Source organism: Oryctolagus cuniculus, chromosome 5, assembly GCF_051225735.1.
Source record: "Oryctolagus cuniculus isolate XC-2025 breed Fujian yellow rabbit chromosome 5, ASM5122573v1, whole genome shotgun sequence".
In the NCBI taxonomy this organism is placed as follows: Eukaryota; Metazoa; Chordata; class Mammalia; order Lagomorpha; family Leporidae; genus Oryctolagus; species Oryctolagus cuniculus.
In genome coordinates this window covers 135,410,084-135,431,674 of record NC_142871.1, presented here as the reverse complement: position 1 = coordinate 135,431,674, position 21,591 = coordinate 135,410,084, and the positions used below count along the sequence as shown (strand labels likewise).

Sequence of the window (21,591 nt, the reverse complement as noted above, 5' to 3'; positions counted from 1 at the left end):
TCCCCTGGCCCGGCACCTGCTTCCCCAGAGGTTTCCAGGCCTCACCCCTGCACCCCCCAGGTGGTCCACCATGACCCCTGCCGAGGAGGAGCCGGCCACTGGAACGGCCTGTATCGCTTCAAGCACCTGGCCACGGGCAACTACCTGGCTGCGGAGGTGAGGGGGAGGCAGAGGGCATCCTGGGAGCTCAGGCTGGGTGTGCACCTGCGGGCACTGGGAGCGCGCATCCACAGACACAGGTTGAGGTGTGTGCGGGCCCTGGCTTGTTTGCAGCCACGCATTTATCTGCTGTCAGCTGCGTGGCTGCAGATAAGCCCCATCAGTATTCCTGTGCACTTGCTGTGTGCTAGGCAGTATTCTAGGCGCTGGGGATAGAGCAGTGAGCAAAACTCCCGCTCTGTCCAGAGCACGCACGCTAGTGTGTAGGGGGTAGGGTGCAGGTGTGTGGACAGGGGCTGTGAGGGGCTCCTGTTGGTAGTTTCTGGGAGTTGGGCTGGGCACCCTGGGAGGGGAGGGGCCGGGTGCATGGACCCAGGACCCTTTGCAGGTGGCTGTGTTTGGGTGTGGGCTCATGTGCGCATGTGAGTCTGGCTGGGTGACCAGTAGCCACCCCTCCCCCCGCCTTGTATCTCTGCTAGGAGAACCCCAGCTACAAAGGCGATGCCTCGGATCCCAAGGCGGCAGGAGCGGTGAGGACCAAAGCAGGGCTCCTGAGCCTGGCAAGAGTGGCCGTGGGACTCTGGGGCTCTCGGGGTGCTGCAGAGGAGGGAGGGGCTCCCGCCTGATCCGGGGTGCTCGCCGCAGGGCGCCCAGGGCCGCCCAGGCCGCAGGAACGCGGGGGAAAAGATCAAGTACCGTCTGGTGGCCGTGCCGCACGGCAACGATATCGCCTCCCTCTTTGAGCTGGACCCCACCACGCTGCAGAAGACCGATTCCTTTGTGCCCCGGTGAGTGTGCGCCGCGGGCCCGGCACTGCCGTCCTGGCTCTGGGGCCCCGGCTCTTCCGACTCCTCTGTCCTGCGGCCTGCGGGCTTCCTGCGGGCCTCTGGGGACGCAGCTCTGCAATGATGGGCGGCTGGCACCGCGTGCCCAGTGTCGCGCGTGCTGGGCTGCCGCCCTGTATCATCAGCGCGAGTGCCACGCCCTGGGCTCGCTGCAGCATCTGCTCTCCGGAGTTTCTGTCGGTCGATCTGGGTGGCAGGCACAGGGTACGGCAGCACCAGGAACCCAACACTCGGGGCAGAGGCTGGGCTCCTCCCCAACCCCAAGATGCTGGCAAGCCTGCAGGTGGTCCCCAGGGCCTCAGCTTCACTAGTGAATGACCTCGGGCAGCCGACTCCCCACCTGCCTCAGTCTTCTCATCTGAGCAGTGGGCATCTCAAGGGTCTTTCAATCCACGGGGCTGGCGGGAGAATTAGTGGAGTCTACGTAATCCCGCTCCTGACGCCCTGACGCCCTGGGGGCCTGGGGGCCTGGGGCACATCAAGATTCATTTCAGGATCAAAGACGCGAAACGCGTGCGTCTTGACATGAAGTGGGATAAACCGTCTCAGTACCCTCGGTTGTCCAAATGGGTTTCGATCCCACGCGTAAAACTAGCTCTGGTGTGGGAAGCGAGATGGTCCTGCAGGCCCACGTGAGAGCAGTGGTTAGAGCAGGGCCCGTGTCAGGCTCAGGCCCCTTCCCTGGGGGTTGCTTGTGAGCCCTGTGCTGTGGCTGTCGGGGTGCAGTCAGGTGGACGACGGGGAGGCAGCCTGGGCAGGCGGAGGCCACGCTCATGGCGCACGCCCTGCCTGCAGGAACTCCTACGTGCGGCTGCGGCACCTATGCACCAACACGTGGATCCAGAGCTCCAACGTGCCCATCGACATCGAGGAGGAGCGGCCCATCCGGCTCATGGTCCGGGCCGCCCGGGGTGGGGGCGGGGCGGGAGCTGGTCCCCAGGTCCCCGGGGCCCCTGCTGACTGCTGTCCCTGCAGCTGGGCACCTGCCCCACCAAGGAGGACAAGGAGGCCTTTGCCATCGTGTCAGTGCCCGTGTCCGAGATTCGCGACCTGGACTTTGCCAACGATGCCAGCTCCATGCTGGCCAGTGCCGTGGAGAAGCTCAGCGAAGGCTTCATCAGCCAGAATGACCGCAGGTGGGCAGCGGGGCAGGTGCCCGGGGGGGTTGCGAGGGATCTCACCCTCCTGGGGTCTGCGTTTCGTGAACAAGGGAGTGAGGCAGCGAGAGGCAGGCAGGTTGGACGGGGGCAGGGGACGTGGGCCTGGGGCTTGGCCCCTGGGGGACTCTGGCTGACAGTGGGGCCCCTGCCATTAGGAACCTGCTCCACTGCCCACATCCTCCCAGAACTGACCCCACGACGCGGCCGTCATTACTGTTGCTTACTGATGGTGGGGCTGAGGCTCAGAGAGGTTGAGAAACTTGCCCGGGGTCACACAGCTAGGACGTGGCAGAGTCCAGGCACAAACCCGGGTCCCTGCATGCAAAACACCCTCCCTTGTACCCGCAGTTCCTTTGCAGGTTGGGGCATGCCCAGAGTCTCGGTGGTGGGGCCACTTTGAGATTCAGGGTGGGTGGGCACGGGCTGGTTGGGGAGCTGGGGGAGAGAAGCTCACGGGGCCTTGAGTGAGGGCGGCACACACGCCGTGTCTCAGCGGGGTTGGTTGCACAGAGCGCAGGAGCCGGGTGGCCCTGGAGGGGCGTCCCAGGTATGGCCTCTCACACGGCGCCCCCTTGTCCAGGTTTGTCATTCAGCTGCTGGAGGACCTGGTGTTCTTTGTCAGCGACGTCCCCAACAATGGGCAGAATGTGCTGGACGTCATGGTCACCAAGCCCAACCGGGAGCGGCAGAAGCTGATGAGGGAGCAGAACATCCTCAAACAGGTGCGGGGCGGGGCGGCCGGGAGGGGCGGGGCGGCCGGGAGGGGCGGGGCCTCCGGAAAGGGGGAGCCTCTGCTGGAGGGAGATGCAGTCTCCCAGCGCCTGCTCCTCTCCCCCCTTTCTACAAGGCAGCACAGGGCAGGCGTGTCGGTGCAGCGGGTTAAGCCGCCACTTGGGGGTGCCCGGTTTGAGTCCTGGCCACTCCATGCCCTTGATCCAGCTCCCCGCCGACCCCCCTGGGAAGGCAGTGGGGAATGGACCAAGTGCTTAGGCCTCTGCCGCCCCTGTGGGAGACCCGGATGGAGCTCCTGGCTTCCGCCTGGCCTAGTCCTGGCTGTTGCAGCCATTTGGGGAGTGATTTTTTTCTGTCTTCTCTATTTCTCCCTCTCTCTGTGTCACTTTGCCTTGCAAATAAACACATCTTTCAGACTTTTAAATTAAAAAAGGAGTGCTTAGGGAGTGCGCCTTGTACCAGGCATTTCCCTGAGGGCCTTCCCTGTGGAAGCACCTCCCCGTCTCAGCACCCAGGAGAGGTGCCGTGAGCATCGTCCCGGTCCACCGAGGAGGAGACCGGCGCTCCAGAGGCTGGAGTGGCTGGGCCCAGAGCCCACAGGCACGCAGCAGCCGGGCCAGAGCTGAATTCAGGGTGTCGAGTCAGAACTTTTGCTTTTTAAAAAATATTCACAAAATCCTTTTTTATTTATTTGCAAGGCAAAGAGAGAGAGGGAGGGAGAGAGAGAGAGAAGGGTGTTCCAATCTGCTGGTTCACTCCCTAAATGCCCTCATTGCCTGGACGTAGGCTGGGGTAAAGCTGGGAGCTGGGACCACAATCCTGGTCTCCCATGTGGGTGCCAGGGATCCAAATACCTGAGCCGTCACTGCCGCCTCCCACGGTCTGCAGCGGCAGGAAGCTGGAGTCAGGAGCCAGAGCTGGGAATTGAACCCAGGCCCTCTGATGTGAAGCACAGGTGTGCTAACCACCAGGCTAACTGCTTGCTCCTGAACCTGTGCTTTAAAGATGATTTTTTCCCCTAGCCGTTTGTCATGAGAACTTTCAGATATTGAGAAAGTGGTGAAACGGCAGTGCAGTGAGCGTGGTGCCTCTGCCGGCCTGGCACAGTGTACCTGCGTCGGCGCCTGCAGCCCCCATTCCCTCACTCCCAGCATTTCCAGGGGTTTCTCAGCAGGCATCCTCAAATAAGGTCGTCCTGAGTGACCACAGCCACGGTCCTGTCTCTCTGACTTCCCAGATACCTTTTTTTTTTTTTTAAAGATGTATTTGAAAGGCAGAGTTACAGAGAGGTGGAGGCAGAGAGAGAGAGAGTTTTCCATCCGCTGGTTCACTCCCCAGATGGCTGCAACAGCCAGAGCTGCCCCCATCCGAAGCCAGGAGCCAGGAGCTTCCTCCGGGTCTCCCACATGGGTGCAGGGGCCCAAGGACTTGGACCATAGCAGAGAGCTGGATCGGAAGTGGAGCAGCCGGGACTCGAACCGGCGCCCATATGGGAGGCTGAGGCTGCAGGCAGCAGCTTTTCTCACTACGCCACAGCGTTGGCATCCAGATTTTTTTTTTTTTTGACAGGCAGAGTGGACAGTGAGAGAGAGAGACAGAGAGAAAGGTCTTCCTTTACCGTTGGTTCACCCTGCAATGGCCGCTGCGGCCAGCGCACTGTGGCCGGCGCACTGCGCTGGTCCAAAGCCAGGAGCCAGGTGCTTCCCCTGGTCTCCCATGGGGTGCAGGGCCCAAGCACCTGGGCCATCCTCCACTACCCTTCCGGGGCACAGCAGAGAGCTGGCCTGGAAGAGGGGCAATCGGGACAGAATCCGGCGCCCCGACCGGGACTAGAACCCGGTGTGCCGGCGCCGCAGGCAGAGGATTAGCCTAGTGAGCAGCGGCACCGGCTGGCGTCCAGATATCTTTTTAAAATTTGTTGTGGTTTGTCTTTTCGAACAAGATCCTACTAGGTTTTCTCATTCTAGTTGGTTGCTCTCTCGCTTTCTTTTTTTTTTATATATTTATTTACTTATTTGAAAGACAGAGTTAGAGAGAGAGATCTTCCATCTGCTGGTTCACTCCCCAAAAGACCACAACGACTGGGCCAGGCTGAAGCCAGGAGCTTCATCCACTCTCCCACATTGCTGGCAGGGCCCACATACTTGGGCCGTCCTCTGCTGCTTTCCCAGGTGCATTAGAGGGAGCTGGACCAGAAGTAGAGCAGCCGGGACTCGACCTGACACTCCTATGGGATGGCTGTGTCGCAGTCAGAGACCTAAGTGCCGGCCCTCGTCGCTTTTTTTCTTTTCTGTGCTAGAATAGTTTTCCATCCCACCCAGCCCTTGATTTATTTTTATTTTTATTTATTTATTTTTTGCTTCTGTGATTGCGTTATTTTATTTTATTGGCAAGGCCGGCCTGTGTCTCATTTCTTAAGCTCTGGTCACAGCAGCCTGGCCACGCTCTCCTCCCAGCCCCGCACCCCGGAGATGCTGTGACCTCCTGCTCTCCCTCAAAACGCGGAGGCAGGCCCAGGATCTGAGCTGGGATTACACTCCGGAAGGGAGGGGGGCTGAGGTCAGTGTCGGATTCTGGCCAGGAGCAGGGAGAGAGTTAGGGCTGGGACTGGGGCTCATGGCGTCCGGCCTGGGTTGTGGCCCAGCACTGAATCAGCTCAGGGTGGTTCTGGGGCAGGGGCAGCTGGGGCTCAGGTTTCCAGGGCCCAGGCCGGTGTCGGGGCTCCCTCCTCATCCTCTGCCACCCCCAGATCTTCGGCATTCTGAAGGCCCCGTTCCGCGACAAGGGGGGCGAGGGCCCCCTGGTGCGGCTGGAGGAGCTGTCAGACCAGAAGAACGCCCCGTACCAGCACATGTTCCGCCTCTGCTACCGCGTGCTGCGCCACTCCCAGGAGGACTACCGCAAGAACCAGGTGGGCCACGCCGGTGCCCTGCCCCGGGCCGGAGCCTGCTCGCTGGCTGGCTCGCTCACGTGCACGTTCGTTCTTCGGCCATGCCTTGGGTTCCAGGCACGGCTGCAGGCACCAGATAGCAGGCCTGCGACCTGGCCTGGTGCTCCCGGGGGCCCTGCATTGTTGCCGTCTTGCAATTTTAACATCTGGGGAACAAAGGCTCTGCTCAGTCCCTCTGCAGTGACCCTGCGGATTACGGAGTTGGCGGCCGGGCCCCGGTTGGTAGGGGACGTGGGCCATCATGAGCTGAGCAACCCTGTCGCACACACGAACTCCTCTGCTCAGCGTTGGCCTCCTGGGCTGGGCCTGGCTCCCGGGTCTGGGGGTGGGGGCAGGGCTCTGCAGCAGGGCTGCCCCGCCCCCGCCGCCCCTGCCGACCTCCCCCGCCTGTCTGCCCCTACAGGAGCACATTGCCAAGCAGTTTGGGATGATGCAGTCCCAGATCGGCTACGACATCCTGGCTGAGGACACCATCACCGCACTCCTGCACAACAACCGCAAACTGCTGGAGAAGCACATCACCAAGACCGAGGTGGAGACCTTCGTCAGCCTCGTGCGCAAGAACCGCGAGCCCAGGTGCGCCCGGCCGGCGCGCGGCGCTGGGGGCCCCGGGAACCGAGCATCTGCCGCCTGGCTCCTTGCTCGGCGCTTTGCAGTAAAGACCTCCTTTCTTCCCCTCCCCGCCCCCATTGAAATGTATCCTCTGCACCTGTTGGTAAATAGAAAAGGCAGTGTGTGTATTAGACCTACACATTGTTAATATCAGCCTTGCTCTGCCCCCTGGGCGTTGGCCGGGTCTCACTCCCTGTCCCAGGCGATGCCCTGTGGGCTGTGCCTTCCTGTGTAGCCGGGAGCCTATCCCACCCGTGCGAGCCTTGAGGAGGGTGGGCTTTGTCTGAGCCCCTCCTGCCCGTGCGTTGCCACCGCAGGTTCCTGGACTACCTCTCTGACCTGTGCGTGTCCAACCACATCGCCATCCCCGTGACGCAGGAGCTCATCTGCAAGTGTGTGCTGGACCCCAAGAACAGCGACATCCTCATCCAGACCGAGTGAGCGCTGCCCCAGCCCTGCCACAGCCGCCTCAGCCCTCGGACCCTGGGTCCAGGCTCCACGCCCTCTGCAGACACGAGCCCAGCGCCTGCTCTGCGCATGCCCAGTTCTGGGCCTGGGGAAGTGTCGGGGGGCCCCAGAGTAGACTGGGCCACAGACGTGTCCTGGAGTCTCCTGGGCTCTGTGGGGTGCCCCCCATTGGAACCGTGCACCCTTGGAGGGCAGCCGGGGCTCCAGGGCGCCGGGGCCGCCCCGCCTGGCTCACGGCAAGGTGGCCTTGGCCTGCAGGCTGCGGCCCGTGAAGGAGATGGCACAGTCCCATGAGTACCTGAGCATCGAGTACTCGGAGGAGGAAGTGTGGCTCACGTGGACCGACAGGAATAATGAGCACCACGAGAAGAGCGTGAGGCAGCTGGCCCAGGAGGCGCGCGCCGGCAACGCCCACGACGAGAACGTGCTCAGCTACTACAGGTGCCGCCCCCGCCCCCGCCCGGCCTTTCACGCAGGGATGACTGACGGACGCTGAGTAGCGCGGGGCGGCCCTGCCGTCAGGGTCAGCCCCGAAACCAGGCGTCCGACACCCACAGCTGCCTCCTGCCTCGTGGGCACCTCGGGGAGCTTGTCGGGGGAGGGCCTAGTGATTTAAACTTCTGCCTGCGTCCCCTATCGGAGCTCCTGTACACCAGCGCCACCCAAAGCACTTTGCCCCTGCTCACCTGCGCCCCACAGCGGCCGCTGAAGGAGGTGCCGAGGAGTGGGGGGCTTGCCCGAGGTCCTCGTGGCCAGCCCGTTTGCCCCCGCCGGCTCCGGTGGGCAGTGAGTGAGGAGGTGGCAGAGGGTGCTACATCCTGCCGTGGTTTTGCCTTTTTTTTTTTTTTTTGTTAAGATTATTTGAAAGAGAAAGAGGGAGAGACAGATTTTTCCATCTGCTGGTTCACTCCCCGAATGGCTGCCAACAGCCAGGGCCGGGCCAGCTGAAGCCAGGAGCCAGGAGCTTCATCCAGGTCCCCTGTGTGGGTGGGAGGGGCCCAGACACTTGGGCCACCTTCTACTGTTTTTTTTCCAGGCTATTAGCAGGGAGCTGGATAGGAAACGTAGCAGCTGGGATTCGAACCGGCGCCCACAGGGGATGCGGGTATCACAGGCAGCGGCTTAACCCGCTACGCCCTGAGGCCGATTCCCTGCATCTCATATTGTTGAGCACAACTTCCCCCATCCCCATTTTTCTAGCTCTGCCACCAAAGTCCTGCCTGTCACCAGCTGCCCACCTTGCCTTCCTCTCTCGAGGTCCTGCCCGAAGCTGCCCCCCACCCACTGTCTCCCCACTGTCAGCCATTCGCTCGCCTCTCAGACACCCCCTTCCCATGAGCACCTGTGCTGGCTGAGTCTGCAGGTGCTTCCTCCTTAGCATGGGGGGGGGGCACCACAGGTGCTCACAATTCCAGGTGGGTTTGCCTCCCCTGCTTTCCAAGGCAGGACCGTCCCAGCAGCCGGTGCGTGGTCTAACCTGAGCCCCTCCATGGAGACCCCGGCGCTGGCGGCCATCCATGCTGGCCTTACCGCCCGCCCTGGCCCGCAGGTACCAGCTGAAGCTCTTCGCCCGCATGTGCCTGGATCGGCAGTACCTGGCCATCGACGAGATCTCCCAGCAGCTGGGCGTGGACCTGATCTTCCTGTGCATGGCCGACGAGATGCTGCCCTTCGACCTGCGCGCCTCCTTCTGCCACCTGATGCTGCGCGTGCACGTGGACCGCGACCCGCAGGAGCTGGTGACGCCCGTCAAGTTCGCCCGTCTCTGGACTGAGATCCCCACAGCCATCACCATCAAGGAGTAAGAGAAGGGCGGGGGAGGGCGGGCAGGGGGCAGGGCTGGGCGGGTCAAGGGGCCCTCATGCCGCCTCACCTCCATCCCCAGCTACGATTCCAACCTCAATGCCTCGCGAGACGACAAGAAGCACAAGTTCGCCAGCACCATGGAGTTCGTGGAGGACTACCTCAATGGCGTCGTCAGCGAGGCCGTGCCCTTCGCCAACGAGGAGAAGAACAAGCTCACCTTCGAGGTGGGTTGGGGTCGGCGGGCTCTGGCTCCTTCCCCGAGGCCCCACCCTCCCGGGAACCCCGCCCTCAGCCTCTGTGGCCCTGCCCCACCCGCAAGGCCCCGCCCATGCTCACAGCCCCGCCCACCTGCAAGGCCCTGCCCACCTGCAAGGCCCCACCCACGCTCACGGCCCCGCCCACGCTCACGGCCCCGCCCCCTCCGCAGGTGGTCAGCCTGGCACACAACCTCATCTACTTCGGCTTCTACAGCTTCAGCGAGCTGCTGCGGCTCACTCGCACGCTGCTCAGCATCATCGACTGCGTGCAGGGACCCCCGGCCATGCTGCAGGCCTATGAGGACCCAGGAGGTGAGGCCTTCTGATCCGCCCGCTGTGCCGCCCGCACGGGGGCGCCCTGGGTCCCGTCCCCTCCAACCTCGGAGGGGCCGCAGGGCTCCCAACCCGGGCTCTGGCAGAGAAGCTTGGCATGAGGGAGGGTGCTGCAGGAGCAGAGACGCGGCCCTGCCAATCCCGAGCCTCTGTGAGGGGCCGGCGCTGCGTGCTCAGGGGCCCGTACAGGCCTCTACTGCAGGAGGAGCTGAGGCTGGCGCCCGCCTCCCACCCCCACGCTCTGTAGCAGCTGCCACGGTTTCGCACCTCCCCTCAGCTCCCTCTTGCCCAGGCCCTGGCCCTCTGGCCTCTCTGGGTCAGCCCTGTGCTGCCACGCCCCCCTCCGCTCTAACCCGCAGGCAAGAATGTGCGGCGCTCCATCCAGGGCGTGGGCCACATGATGTCCACCATGGTGCTCAGCCGCAAGCAGTCTGTCTTCGGCGGCCCTGGCCTGCCCGCCGGCGCTGGCGCCGCGGAGCCGCTGGACCGGAGCAAGTTCGAGGAGAATGAAGACATCGTGGTGATGGAGACCAAGCTGAAGATCCTGGAGATCCTGCAGGTGGCTGGGCTGGAGCTGGGCAGGCGTGAGGCGGGCGAGCGGGCAGCGGGAGTGGGCACAGCCCTCTCACTTCTGGGTCTGGTCCCTGGGACTTGTCAGCAGTAGCTGGGGTGGGGACACGTCGCGTCCTGAGGAAGGACGAAGCCCTTGTCCCAGCCCTGCTGTCTCCCGATGGGGAGGGCGATGCAGGGACACCGTGGGGGACCTGGTGTCGCCAGTGCCTGTGCGGAGAATCGGAGGCCCGAGCTTCTGATGGGGCTCCCAAGGAGACGATCGAGGGTGTCCCGCAGTGACCTTGCCCTCACGGGCCTCTCTCTCTCCTTCCTCTGAGACCCCGGGGTGTTGACAGAACAGGCGAGGAGGCCAAGAGCTGATTTGGAGCCGGGGCCCTCCCGCCTGGGCCTCGCTGCCTCCCGCTGAGAGATGCCAGCCCTATCTTTGGGACAGGAGCCGGGAGGAGGACCCTGGGCCTCCCAGGGAACGGGGTCTTGGTTTTGTCACAGCGACATTTCAGAGCCCCCGAGTGCTGGTGCCATTCGGGGTCCCTGCCCTCCCGTGGCCTGCTGGCCGCAGCCCGGGGCTCACCGTGCTCGCCCCTCTCGTCCAGTTCATCCTTAACGTCCGCCTGGACTACCGCATCTCCTACCTGCTGTCTGTCTTCAAGAAGGAGTTCGTGGAGGTGTTTCCCATGCAGGACAGCAGCGCGGACGGCACGGCCCCCGCCTTCGACTCCACCAGTGAGGCCCCGGGGCTGGCTCCCTGCCCTGCCCTTCCCAAGTGTGGGCGAACTCGGATGCCACAGTGCTGGGGGGGGGAGGGGGAAGGGATTGTTTCCTCAGTGGAGAAACTGAGGTCCGCGGGAAGCAGGGACTTGCCCAGGGCCCCAGCCAGTCAGCTGCCTCCGGTCTGGACCAGGAGCGCCCCCACCTCTACTGGGCATGAACCCACCCCTTCCTCCATCTGCCTCTCTCTCCCCACAGCTGCCAACATGAACCTGGACCGCATTGGGGACCAGGCAGAGGCCATGTTTGGAGTGGGGTAAGGCCGGGTGGAGGCGGGGGAGTTGTGGGGTTGGGAGGGCTTGAGACCCCCTTTGGGGTGGCCGGGGTTCCCAGGTGGGGGGTCAGCCCCTCCCTCCTCTGTTGTTCCGCTGGCCCCCTGGCTGCAGTCACCCGGAGCAGTTGTGTCTCCTAGGGCAGCAGGACCTGGTCAGGTAGCTGCACGCGCGTCCCCGGGTCTGGGTGCCCTGGGCAGCGCCTGCCCTGGGTGCACCACAGCCTCCCGGCACCCAGCACGGCCTGCAGCGGCCCCTTCTCAGAACAGCACTTTTGAAAGTTCAGGAAGTAAAGCACAAGAGATTTGCAAGGAAGCCACTGGGCCTTGAGATACAGCCGTGGAAACGTTGGGGGAACGCGTTTGGAGGGGCAGCACCCCGTGTGGTTCTTCCTGGGGCGGGGCTCGTGCCGGCCAGGGCTCAGTCTCTCCATCGTGAGACCTTGCCTGGAACATGGCTCGCCAGGTGCTGCCAAGAGCCCCTCCTTGAGGGGAGGAGAGTGGGGCTTCCTCCTCCTTGCTCCAGGCCCCCTCCCTCCCACCAGTCCCCTCAGCGATGCTGGGGGGGGGGGTGTCTCTGGATTCCATAGAGGCCCTGCTTCAGGTGCTTAGTCAGGAGGCGCGCGGAGGGAGCCCAGGGCCCCCAGGTGGTGGCTTAGGCCCAGGGCAGTGACGGTTTACACACTGGGAGGGAGCCTCCCTGGCAGCAGCTGCAGCTACTGGTGCAGGAGGCGGGGCGTGAGCAGCGGGAGGCGGGGCGTGAGCGGCGGGAGGCGGGGCGTGAGCAGCGGGAGGCGGGGCGTGAGCAGCGGGAGGCGGGGCGTGAGCGGCGGGAGGTGGGGCGTGAGCCGGGAGCCTGCAGCGCACCTGCGTCCCCTGCGTCCCCTGCATGCAGGAAGAGCAACAGCATGCTGGAAGTGGACGACGAGGGCGGCCGCATGTTCCTGCGGGTGCTCATCCACCTGACCATGCACGACTACGCCCCGCTCGTCTCGGGCGCCCTCCAGCTGCTCTTCAAGCACTTCAGCCAGCGCCAGGAGGCCATGCACACGTTCAAACAGGTGACGCATGCGCACCCGGCCCTGGCGCGCAGCCTAGGCGGTCACGGGGTGCTGGGGTGGATGATGGTGGAGGAGCTCACGGTTGGGGGACAGCGCATTTGGGGTTTCCAGCCTTACTGAGCGCCCTCAAGGGGAGGCCGGAGCTCGGCCCCCTCCGCCCATCTTGGTGCCCGCCCAGTCTGAGGGTTCCTGCCATGCGGGCAGCACTTGGCAGGTCTCAAACCCTTATTCCATGCACCTGGGCCACGTGCCTTGGCTCCTGCCTGGTGGGCTGCGGCTGTGATGTCATCGTCTCACAGTTCCCCGTGACCTGTCTGTCCACTGGGGCTGCTGTTCCCCAAGTGCTTGTGCGTGCCAGCCACTGAGCCACGAACTGGCCGTGGCCCCAACAGCGTGGTTACTGCTCAGCCACATCCAGGGGCCCACGAGCCCAGGGCAAGGAAGGTGGGAGCCCTCCCAGGTCCTGGTTCAGGTCCCTCTTGCAGCCAGCGTCGGGTGAGGCCAGTGTGCCTCTCCCTGCTCGCTCAGGGTCCGAGTGGGCAAGTGACAGGACACAGTGGCCTGTGACATGAGGCAGCGACCGAAGCCAGGTGCTGTGGCTCCTCAAGGCAGGGAGGTCTTCCTGGAGGTGGTGGGCCTGTGGCAGGGCCATCAGCGTTGAGTAGTATTTGGGAGGATGGGGAGAACAGGGGTAGGGGAGTCCTGGCCTGGGCAGGCTGCCGGAGCCCTCCGGGTGCTCCGGGTACCTGGGGCGCCTGTGAGACCAGCCACGCCCACCCCACCTTCAGGTGCAGCTGCTCATCTCAGCCCAGGACGTGGAGAACTACAAGGTGATCAAGTCCGAGCTGGACCGGCTGCGGACCATGGTGGAGAAGTCAGAGCTGTGGGTGGACAAGAAGGGCAGCGGCAAGGGCGAGGAGGTGGAGGCGGGGGCCACCAAGGACAAGAAGGAGGTGAGCCGGGGGGCCGGGGGCCAGGCCAGGGCTCCCCGCCAGGCTGGGCCGGGCTGGGCCCGGCTGACCCTGACCTCCCTGTGCCCCCAGCGGCCCATGGATGAAGAGGGCTTCCTGCCCCCGGCTGGGGAGAAGAGCAGCGAGAACTACCAGATCGTCAAGGGCGTGAGTGGCCGGGGCCCCCGGGGGGGGCTGTAGCTGACCTGGGCACCGGCCTCAGGAGACATCCTGCAGCTCTGTCCTGTGTTAGAAGCAGCCCTGCCGTGAGCCGGGGGGAACTGCACCCCAAGCCGAAGGGCTTTAGCGAGCTCCCCTCCGCGGTCTGCTGCTCTGTCCCGCGATGGGTGGGCCTGCGCCTCTTGGCCATCCCCGGCTCTGCTGGTTCTGACTCAGCGACTGTGACCCCTTTCCCACTCCCCATCCCACGTGGAAGCTGGGACTTGGCTGAGGGGCGGGCCTGGGCAAGGTGGGGCCCCGGGCTCACCTGCTCCCTCCCCAGATCCTGGAGCGGCTGAACAAGATGTGCGGGGTCGGCGAGCAGATGAGGAAGAAGCAGCAGCGGCTGCTCAAGAACATGGACGCCCACAAGGTCATGCTGGACCTGCTGCAGGTCCCCTACGACAAGGTGCCTCCAGCCACTGCCCTCCTGCCCCAGGGGCTACCCCGGCCCTGTCTGGACTGTCTGTTAGACCCCGAAGCCAGCTGCATCCGGCCTCACCCTGACCTTAACCAGACACATCTTTGCTCAGCTCCCTCTCAGGATCTTAGGTTTCTCACTCTGCCCCGCTTTGACCTTATTTGACCTTAACCTTTCACCTTATGCTGTTCACCCTGCCCCGCTTTGACTTTGATTAGACTCCAGCCTCACCCTACTTCTCACCCCTGACTCTAGCATCTTTCTTCTCCTAGTCTGACCCTTTGAATCTATTTCATCTCAACCTTTGACCCCCAACCTCCTGACCTTGACCCATGTTGACCCTAATCTGACCCTGGCCTCTCCTTGACCCATACTAACAGTATTGGCCTTGTCCTGGTCCTCAGCCCCAACTTTTTTTTTTTTCTAAGATTTATTTATTTGAAAGAATTAGAGAGAGAGAGAGGGTAAGAGAGAGGTCTTCCATACACTGGTTCATTCCTCAAGTGCCATAATGACAGGAGGCAGGCCGATCTGAAGCCAGGAGCTTCTTCTGGGTTTCCCACATGGGTGCAGGGGCCCTAGGACTTGGGCCATCCTCTGATGCTTTCCCAGGCCATAGCAGAGAGCTGGATCGGAAGTGGAGCAGCCGGGACTTGAACCGGCGTCCATATGGGCTGTTGGCATTGTAGGCAATAGCTTTCCCCGCTATGCCACAGCGCCAGCCCCCTGATCCCCAACATCGATTCCTCACCCTGATATCCCACCCCAACCTATCCCCAGGCCCACCCTGGCCCTGCCTGCAGTCTTAGCCTCATCTCCACCTCTTCACCTTCACTGATGCCGATTTGGCCCAAGCCTCACCCTGAGCCTCGAACTTTCACCTGCCCTGCCCCCTTTGCCCTGTGCCCCTGCTGCAGCCTCGTCTCAGCCTGGCCTCCTCGTGGCCCCCAGCCCAAGCCCTGATCCAGCCCCGACCTGTCCGAGCCTCCCCTGCCTCCCTGGGGGTCACCGCCCTCTCCCCTGTTCTGTGCCCAGGGCGACGCCAAGATGGTGGAGATCCTGCGCTACACACACCAGTTCCTGCAGAAGTTCTGTGCGGGCAACCCCGGCAACCAGGCCCTGCTGCACAAGCACCTGCACCTCTTCCTCACGCCGGGGGTGAGGCGGCGGGGCGGGGGCGGGGGCGGGGGCGGGGTTGGGGGCGGTGCCCGGAGCCCCTCCCTCTGACCGCCGCCCCGCCCCCGGCAGCTCCTGGAGGCGGAGACCATGCAGCACATCTTTCTGAACAACTACCAGCTGTGCTCGGAGATCAGCGAGCCCGTGCTGCAGCACTTCGTGCACCTGCTGGCCACCCACGGGCGCCACGTGCAGTACCTGGACTTCCTGCACACCGTCATCAAGGCCGAGGGCAAGTACGTCAAGAAGTGCCAGGACATGATCATGACCGAGGTGAGGGCGGGGCCGGATGCGCACCAGAGCTGGGGGCGGGCTGCTGAGATAGACTGAGGGTTAGCAGAGGGACTCGGCTACGGGGTGAGGCAGGGACCTGGGCGGGAGAACCGAGGCTGCGGGTATGACGGGGGCCCAGGGAGCCACGGCCTGGTGCAGCTCGGAGAGCAGCCTGGAGGAAATCCAGCCCGTGTTCCTTCAGGGATCACAAGTGCCCCTTCCTTACGAATTGAAGCACTGTTGTGCCGAGGCTCCGTGTTCCCCAGGGCGGGGGCGGGGTCAGGGACCTTGTCCTTTTGTGCTGGTTGCTGGGGCCCCAGCATCTGGCCCCCAGCAGGAACTCAACACCTTCAGACAGAAGGCACGAGGGTGAAGGGCCACGGCTATGCCTGCCCGGGGCCAGACCTGGTCTCTGCCCTTGAGCGTCTTAGGGCGTGGGGGGTGGGGAAAGGAAGGGGCCGGCACTTAGCGTGGGTTGGGACGGCAGAGGAGGCACCCATGTTGCAGGTGCCGTGTGCTGTGCACCTTTCAGGGCTGTCACCAGGTGTCACCTGGTGGGAAGAATACAGTGGCTGGTACCCTCCTCGAGGGTGCCCAGGGCAGGGCCGGGTGAGCCCAGCCAGGGCTGCCTGGGAGATGAGCCTACGTGGGGAAGGGCCTCAGCCGGGGCACCCTGCACACTGACTGGGGCAGGAGATTTTTCCTGAGCGTGCCAGGGAGTCCCAACCTCTCCCCAGTCAGCGCAGGGCAGGGGTGGGAGCCCCCGGGGCCGTCGGGACCACGATGCTGTAACACGCACCTCCGTGGCCTGTCCACAGCTGACCAACGCAGGGGACGACGTGGTTGTGTTCTACAATGACAAGGCCTCACTGGCCCACCTGCTGGAGATGATGAAGGGCGCCCGGGATGGCGTGGAGGACCAGAGCCCCCTCATGTACCACATCTCCCTGGTGGACCTGCTGGCCGCCTGCGCCGAGGGCAAGAACGTCTACACGGAGATCAAGTGCACCTCCCTGCTGCCCCTGGAGGATGTGGTGTCGGTGGTGACACACGAGGACTGCATCACCGAGGTGGGGCTGGGAAGGGACGGGGTGGGGGCGGGGCTGGGGCATGCAGGAGGCAGAGCCTGGGCGAGGGCACGCGCGTGCCCCTGACCGCCCCGCCCCGCCGTGCAGGTGAAAATGGCCTACGTGAACTTCGTGAACCACTGCTACGTGGACACGGAGGTGGAGATGAAGGAGATCTACACCAGCAACCACATCTGGACGCTCTTCGAGAGCTTCACCCTGGACATGGCTCGGGTCTGTCCCCGGAGGGGAGGGCGCCCCCGGGCGGGGTGGGGGCGGGCCCTCCGTGCGTGGGCCCCTCCCCCGGCATCTGTGTGTCTTGCTCCAGGTGTGCAGTAAGCGGGAGAAGCGGCTGGCCGACCCCACCCTCGAGAAGTACGTGCTGACCGTGGTGCTGGACACGGTCCACGCCTTCTTCAGCTCCCCGTTCTCCGAGAACAGTACCTCCCTGCAGGTGAGCCGCTCCCGCCCCCGCAGTGTTTCTGTAGGGAGGGGGCGAGTGAGGGCCTGTGCTGGCAGCCCCCGCAGCCCGGGATCCCTGGCTTCTGTGGATCAGCACGTCCCTGGGGGCTTCACAAAGGGTGCCTCTGAGACCCCTCGCCTGTGCAGAGGTGGAGAGAAATCTCCCATCGGCTGGTTCCCTCCCCGAGTGCCCACGACAGCTGGGGCCGGCCCACGTACTTGAACCGTCATCACCTGCTGTATTAGCAGGAAGCCGGAATCGGGCGGAACCGGAACTCGCGTCCAGGCAACTCTGATAGCAGGATGCAGGCGCCCCAAGCCGCGTCTTAACTGCTTCGCTAAGCGTCCACCCTTAAACGTTTTTTAAAAGGGAGCAAAGGGTCAGCCACATGGCTGTGCACCCAGGCGTGGACCTTGGAGAGGTACACGGCTGCCCATGGACAGTTGGGCAGGTGGTGTACTGCTAAAGGAAATGGGGGTGCCTTTTCCCAGCAGCCTCAGAGGCACAGGGGTCGGCTCTGGAGGGCAGCTCGTGCTGCCCTCATGCCCATTCTCCGTGGGACCTGGTCGGGCTGGGCCGAGCCGCAGCCGTGGGTTGTGTGGCCTCTTGCAGACGCATCAGACAATCGTGGTCCAGCTGCTGCAGTCCACCATGCGGCTGCTCGAGTGTCCGTGGCTGCAGCAGCAGCACAAGGGCTCGGTGGAGGCCTGCATCCGGACCCTCGCCATGGTGGGTGAGTGCGCAGGGCGCCGGCCACGCTGCCCTCGGTGGCACCTGTCCCTCCGCCCGCCCGGCACCTGCTTCCAGGTGGTTCTCCGTTGAGTCCTTGATTTCTGCCCTGCATTTTGGCAATGGACAGAGGCAGGGGGACGTCCCCAGCCAGGGTCTGTGCCTGTGTTCTGCGTGCTCGCAGCAGCGAGGCCTGTAGATGGTGATGGAGGGAGGGGCCGGGGTCGGGAAGGGCAGGGTGGAACCAGAGGGGAGGAGCGCGCTTCGGTCCGGGCGGCGGCCCTGCCCCCAGGCTCTCCGCCTGGTTGGCCCCGTCCCCAGTGCGGCAGCCCCGAGCCCTGGCTCTGGCTGAGCTCCCCCACCCCACAGCCCTCCCGCAGCACCCGCCTCTCCCCTCTCAGCCAAGAGCCGGGCCATCCTGCTGCCCATGGACCTGGACGCCCACATCAGCTCGCTGCTGAGCAGCGGGGCCAGCTGTGCGGCTGCCGCCCAGCGGAACGCGTCCAACTACAAGGCGGCCACGCGGGCCTTCCCCCGCGTCACCCCCACTGCCAACCAGTGGGACTACAAGAACATCATCGAGAAGCTGCAGGTGGGTGTGCGGTGCCTGCTGCCCCCCGCCCCCGAGGGGCTGCCCCCTTGGACAGTGGAGGGTCCCTTCCTACGCTTCCCGTGCGATGGGTTCTTCTCCCCTTGTGATAGGAGACTGAGGCTCAGAGAGGGCAAGGGGTTTGCCCGAGGCCACACAGCTAGGAGAAAAGCTAGGCTTCGGGGGTCCCAGTCAGGGACTCTGGGCAGACAGCGCTCATGCTTTTTCTTCCCCATATCTGGCTCTGGGGCCCTGAGACAGGTGCGGGACAATCCGTGGGCTCTTTGGTGTTTGGGAGGGGGGTCTTGTGTGGGACCTGGTGGCGACCCCACCCTGCCACCCCAGGACATCATCACAGCCCTGGAGGAGCGGCTGAGGCCCCTGGTGCAGGCGGAGCTGTCCGTGCTGGTGGACGTCCTGCACTGGCCCGAGCTGCTCTTCCTGGAGGGCAGCGAAGCCTACCAGCGCTGCGAGAGTGGCGGCTTCCTGTCCAAGTGAGCGGGGCCCGGTGGCCTGGGCCAGGGAGGGGCTGGGGGGTCAGCGGGCCCTGGAGGGGTGGAGGCGGGGGGTGGGGGGAGTGTTCTGCCTGGGAGGCGGCGTGGGGCCGGCCCGAGCTTCCTCTGGCCGCCGCAGGCTGATCCAGCACACCAAGGACCTCGTGGAGTCCGAGGAGAAGCTGTGCATCAAGGTGCTGCGCACCCTGCAGCAGATGCTGCTCAAGAAGACCAAGTACGGGGAGCGGGTGAGTGTGGCCGCGGGCGCCCCCGCTGCGGGCAGGCGGGCCGGGAGGCTCGGGCTGGCCGTGGGCGCGCCGCGTGCCCACTGGGGGGCCCATTCCCCTCTGCTCCCAGGGCAACCAGCTGCGCAAGATGCTGCTGCAGAACTACCTGCAGAACCGGAAGTCCAGCTCGCGGGGGGACCTTCCGGACCCCATGGGCATCGGTCAGTAGCTGCCTTCCCCGCCCTGCCTCGTCCCCTGGTGGCCCATTCACCCAGGCCGTGGGCCCTCCCTTCCCCCACCCGCCCTACCAGCTCCGCCCCACCAGCTCCACTCGATCAAGTGAGCCCCACCCCTTCAGGCCTGGACCAAGACTGGTCAGCCATCGCGGCCACCCAGTGCCGGCTGGACAAGGAGGGGGCCACCAAGCTGGTGTGTGACCTCATCACCAGTACCAAGAACGAGAAGATCTTCCAGGAGAGTATCGGCCTGGCCATCCGCCTGCTGGACGGTGGCAACACGGAGATCCAGGTGTGCAGTGGGTAGGGGTGGGGGCCCTTCCTGCCTGCAGGTGGGACTGGGTGCCAAGTTGCCGAGGCCTGGGTACTGGCGGCCGGCCACCCCTGAGTGGCTCCTGCCCCCACACATTGCTCCCCCCTCCCCATTGTGTGGCCCCGGCCAGGCCTGAGCCTGCCCCCACTGTCCTGCCCCCGCCATGGCCGCCCACACTTGCCTGCCCACTCTGTCCTGCTTAGTGTCCTGTATCTTCTGTGTGCTGGGCACACTGTCAGCACAGAGGGCCTTAGTGGGGGATGAAAGAGCCCGCGATTCCTCTTCTCCTGGTTCTCCCCTCCTGGGGGCGAGGCATTGCCTGTGCCTGGGGCGGGGCAGGGCGCAGGGTCAGGGACCTTGTCCTTTTGTGCTGGTGCTGGGGCCCCAGTGTCTAGCACACAGCAGGAACTCGACACCTCTGTCCTTGAGCATCTTAGAGCGTGGAGGGTGGGGAAAGGGGCCGGCATGACCCTGGGCAGCGTGGAGAGTGTGTTGGAGTGGCCGGGTAAGGGCCTGGGGGCTACCCGGAACTTGAGGGAGGGGCGAGGGAGTCCCTGAGTCGGGAGCAAGGGAGACCGGAAGTGAGTGTGTAGATACGGAGGAGGAAGAGCCTTCCTGGTACAGCACGTGGCAGCCACGAAGCCGTGCAGGCTGGCGAGGGGCAGAGGACGGCTCGTAGGCCCTGGGCAGGGCCTGGGGGGCCCTGGGGGGCCGTGGCGGGCCGTGGCTTTTCTCAGGCACCTGCAGCTGTTGCGGGGTTTAGCAGGGGAGAGTTGGGACCGAGCCTTCTGGGAATCCGTCTGCTGCCGGTGGGCACGGAGGCAGCAGGCGGTGGTGCTGCCTCCAGCGCTTTGCCTGCCTCGCACGGTCCCCACCGCCCTCCCTGACCCCATCTGTGGGCCCAGTGTCCAGCCGAGGGCTGTGTAGAGCCAGGCTTAGCAGGGGCTGTCCCCACCCACTGTCTGTACCCCCCTACCCCCCAGAAATCCTTCTACAACCTGATGACCAGCGACAAGAAGTCAGAGCGCTTCTTCAAGGTGCTGCATGACCGCATGAAGCGGGCACAGCAGGAGACCAAGTCCACGGTGGCCGTGAACATGAACGACCTGGGCAGCCAGCCGCGGGAAGACCCCACGGCCAAAGGTCAGGGCCTGGGGCGGGGCCGGAGGCGGGGCTGGCGCTCCAGCCGCCGCCCCTCCTCACGCGCCTTGTCCCCTGCAGGCCGTGTGGCTTCCTTCTCCATGCCCAGCTCCTCCTCCCGCTACTCGCTGGGCCCCAGCCTGCCCCGGGGGCACGAGGTGGGCGAGCGCGTGCAGAGCGAGATGGGCACCTCCGTGCTCATCATGCAGCCCATCCTGCGCTTCCTGCAGCTGCTGTGCGAGAACCACAACCGGGACCTGCAGGTGCGCGTGCGCCCCGAGACCCCTCCCCACCCCCCGCCCGCCCCCACTGCGCCACGCCCACGCCCACCGCTCCCGTTCCCACAGAACTACCTGCGCTGTCAGAACAACAAGACCAACTACAACCTGGTGTGCGAGACCCTGCAGTTCCTGGACATCATGTGCGGCAGCACCACGGGGGGCCTGGGGCTGCTGGGGCTCTACATCAACGAGGACAACGTGGGCCTCGTCATCCAGACCTTGGAGACCCTCACCGAGTACTGCCAGGGCCCCTGCCACGAGAACCAGGTGAGCCGGGTGGGCGTGGGCGGGTGGAGGGGGCTCCCCGGGGGCTCCCACGGTTCTGAGCCCCCACCCCCGGCCCGGCCTCCCACCAGACCTGCATCGTGACGCACGAGTCCAACGGCATAGACATCATCACCGCCCTGATCCTCAATGACATCAGCCCCCTGTGCAAGTACCGCATGGATCTGGTGCTGCAGCTCAAGGTGGGGCCCGGGGCGGGCCTGCGTGGGCGTGCGTGTGCCGGGTGTCGAGTGTGTGCGTGGTCACATGTGGAGTGTGTGATGTCAGTGTGCTGTGTGGGGCGTGTGTGGCGGTATGCGGTGTGTGCAGGGTGCACGGGTGGGCAAAGGAGCCGCGACGCGCGCCCTCTGCAGGTGAACACGTCTGCTGTGTGGCTGGGTGGGTGTCTGCCACCAGCAGGGGGTGAAGACAGGCCTGTGGGGCTGGGCTGGCTGTGCGGGGTGCTGCCCCGGAGCCTGGGGCAGAGGTTAGGAAGGACATGGCACGTCCTGGGGGGGCGTGGTGCCAGGAGGCGGCTGTGGGGCTGTGGTGAGGGCCCTGAGACTGTGGCCTGCACCCCCTTGGGCCCCGCCCCCAGGACAATGCCTCCAAGCTGCTGTTGGCACTGATGGAGAGCCGGCACGACAGCGAGAATGCCGAGCGCATCCTCATTAGCCTGCGGCCCCAGGAGCTGGTGAGCTGGGCAGGCGGGCGGGCCGACAGGTGTGTCCAGAAGGGGACCCCGCCCCCAGGA

The 21,591-nt window shown here is 64.7% G+C and overlaps 1 protein-coding gene across 4 annotated transcripts in view; it reads left to right on the top strand.

The window, feature by feature from the left end:
• ITPR3 (inositol 1,4,5-trisphosphate receptor type 3) overlaps nt 1-21,591 on the top strand; it is a 59,444-nt gene that overhangs the window by 30,595 nt on the left and 7,258 nt on the right. For 2 of the 4 annotated variants that reach the window (XM_051854826.3, XM_051854825.3), the window contains exons 9-44: nt 61-156; nt 639-689; nt 805-947; nt 1,800-1,899; nt 1,980-2,140; nt 2,745-2,886; nt 5,646-5,807; nt 6,250-6,422; nt 6,776-6,895; nt 7,185-7,367; nt 8,476-8,727; nt 8,812-8,956; nt 9,160-9,301; nt 9,682-9,881; nt 10,489-10,618; nt 10,862-10,919; nt 11,830-11,995; nt 12,784-12,948; nt 13,039-13,113; nt 13,448-13,573; nt 14,621-14,743; nt 14,834-15,034; nt 15,853-16,104; nt 16,210-16,335; nt 16,430-16,555; nt 17,177-17,297; nt 17,695-17,885; nt 18,228-18,376; nt 18,516-18,624; nt 18,734-18,824; nt 18,962-19,131; nt 20,136-20,295; nt 20,374-20,555; nt 20,640-20,840; nt 20,930-21,040; nt 21,436-21,531. In XM_051854826.3, coding sequence (XP_051710786.3) covers nt 61-156; nt 639-689; nt 805-947; nt 1,800-1,899; nt 1,980-2,140; nt 2,745-2,886; nt 5,646-5,807; nt 6,250-6,422; nt 6,776-6,895; nt 7,185-7,367; nt 8,476-8,727; nt 8,812-8,956; nt 9,160-9,301; nt 9,682-9,881; nt 10,489-10,618; nt 10,862-10,919; nt 11,830-11,995; nt 12,784-12,948; nt 13,039-13,113; nt 13,448-13,573; nt 14,621-14,743; nt 14,834-15,034; nt 15,853-16,104; nt 16,210-16,335; nt 16,430-16,555; nt 17,177-17,297; nt 17,695-17,885; nt 18,228-18,376; nt 18,516-18,624; nt 18,734-18,824; nt 18,962-19,131; nt 20,136-20,295; nt 20,374-20,555; nt 20,640-20,840; nt 20,930-21,040; nt 21,436-21,531 — 5,199 coding nt within the window. Of the gene's footprint in view, nt 1-60; nt 157-638; nt 690-804; nt 948-1,799; nt 1,900-1,979; nt 2,141-2,744; nt 2,887-5,645; nt 5,808-6,249; nt 6,423-6,775; nt 6,896-7,184; nt 7,368-8,475; nt 8,728-8,811; nt 8,957-9,159; nt 9,302-9,681; nt 9,882-10,488; nt 10,619-10,861; nt 10,920-11,829; nt 11,996-12,783; nt 12,949-13,038; nt 13,114-13,447; nt 13,574-14,620; nt 14,744-14,833; nt 15,035-15,852; nt 16,105-16,209; nt 16,336-16,429; nt 16,556-17,176; nt 17,298-17,694; nt 17,886-18,227; nt 18,377-18,515; nt 18,625-18,733; nt 18,825-18,961; nt 19,132-20,135; nt 20,556-20,639; nt 20,841-20,929; nt 21,041-21,435; nt 21,532-21,591 lie in introns of all 4 variants that reach the window. The other 2 variants (XM_070074184.2, XM_070074183.2) reach the window with 1 other exon arrangement.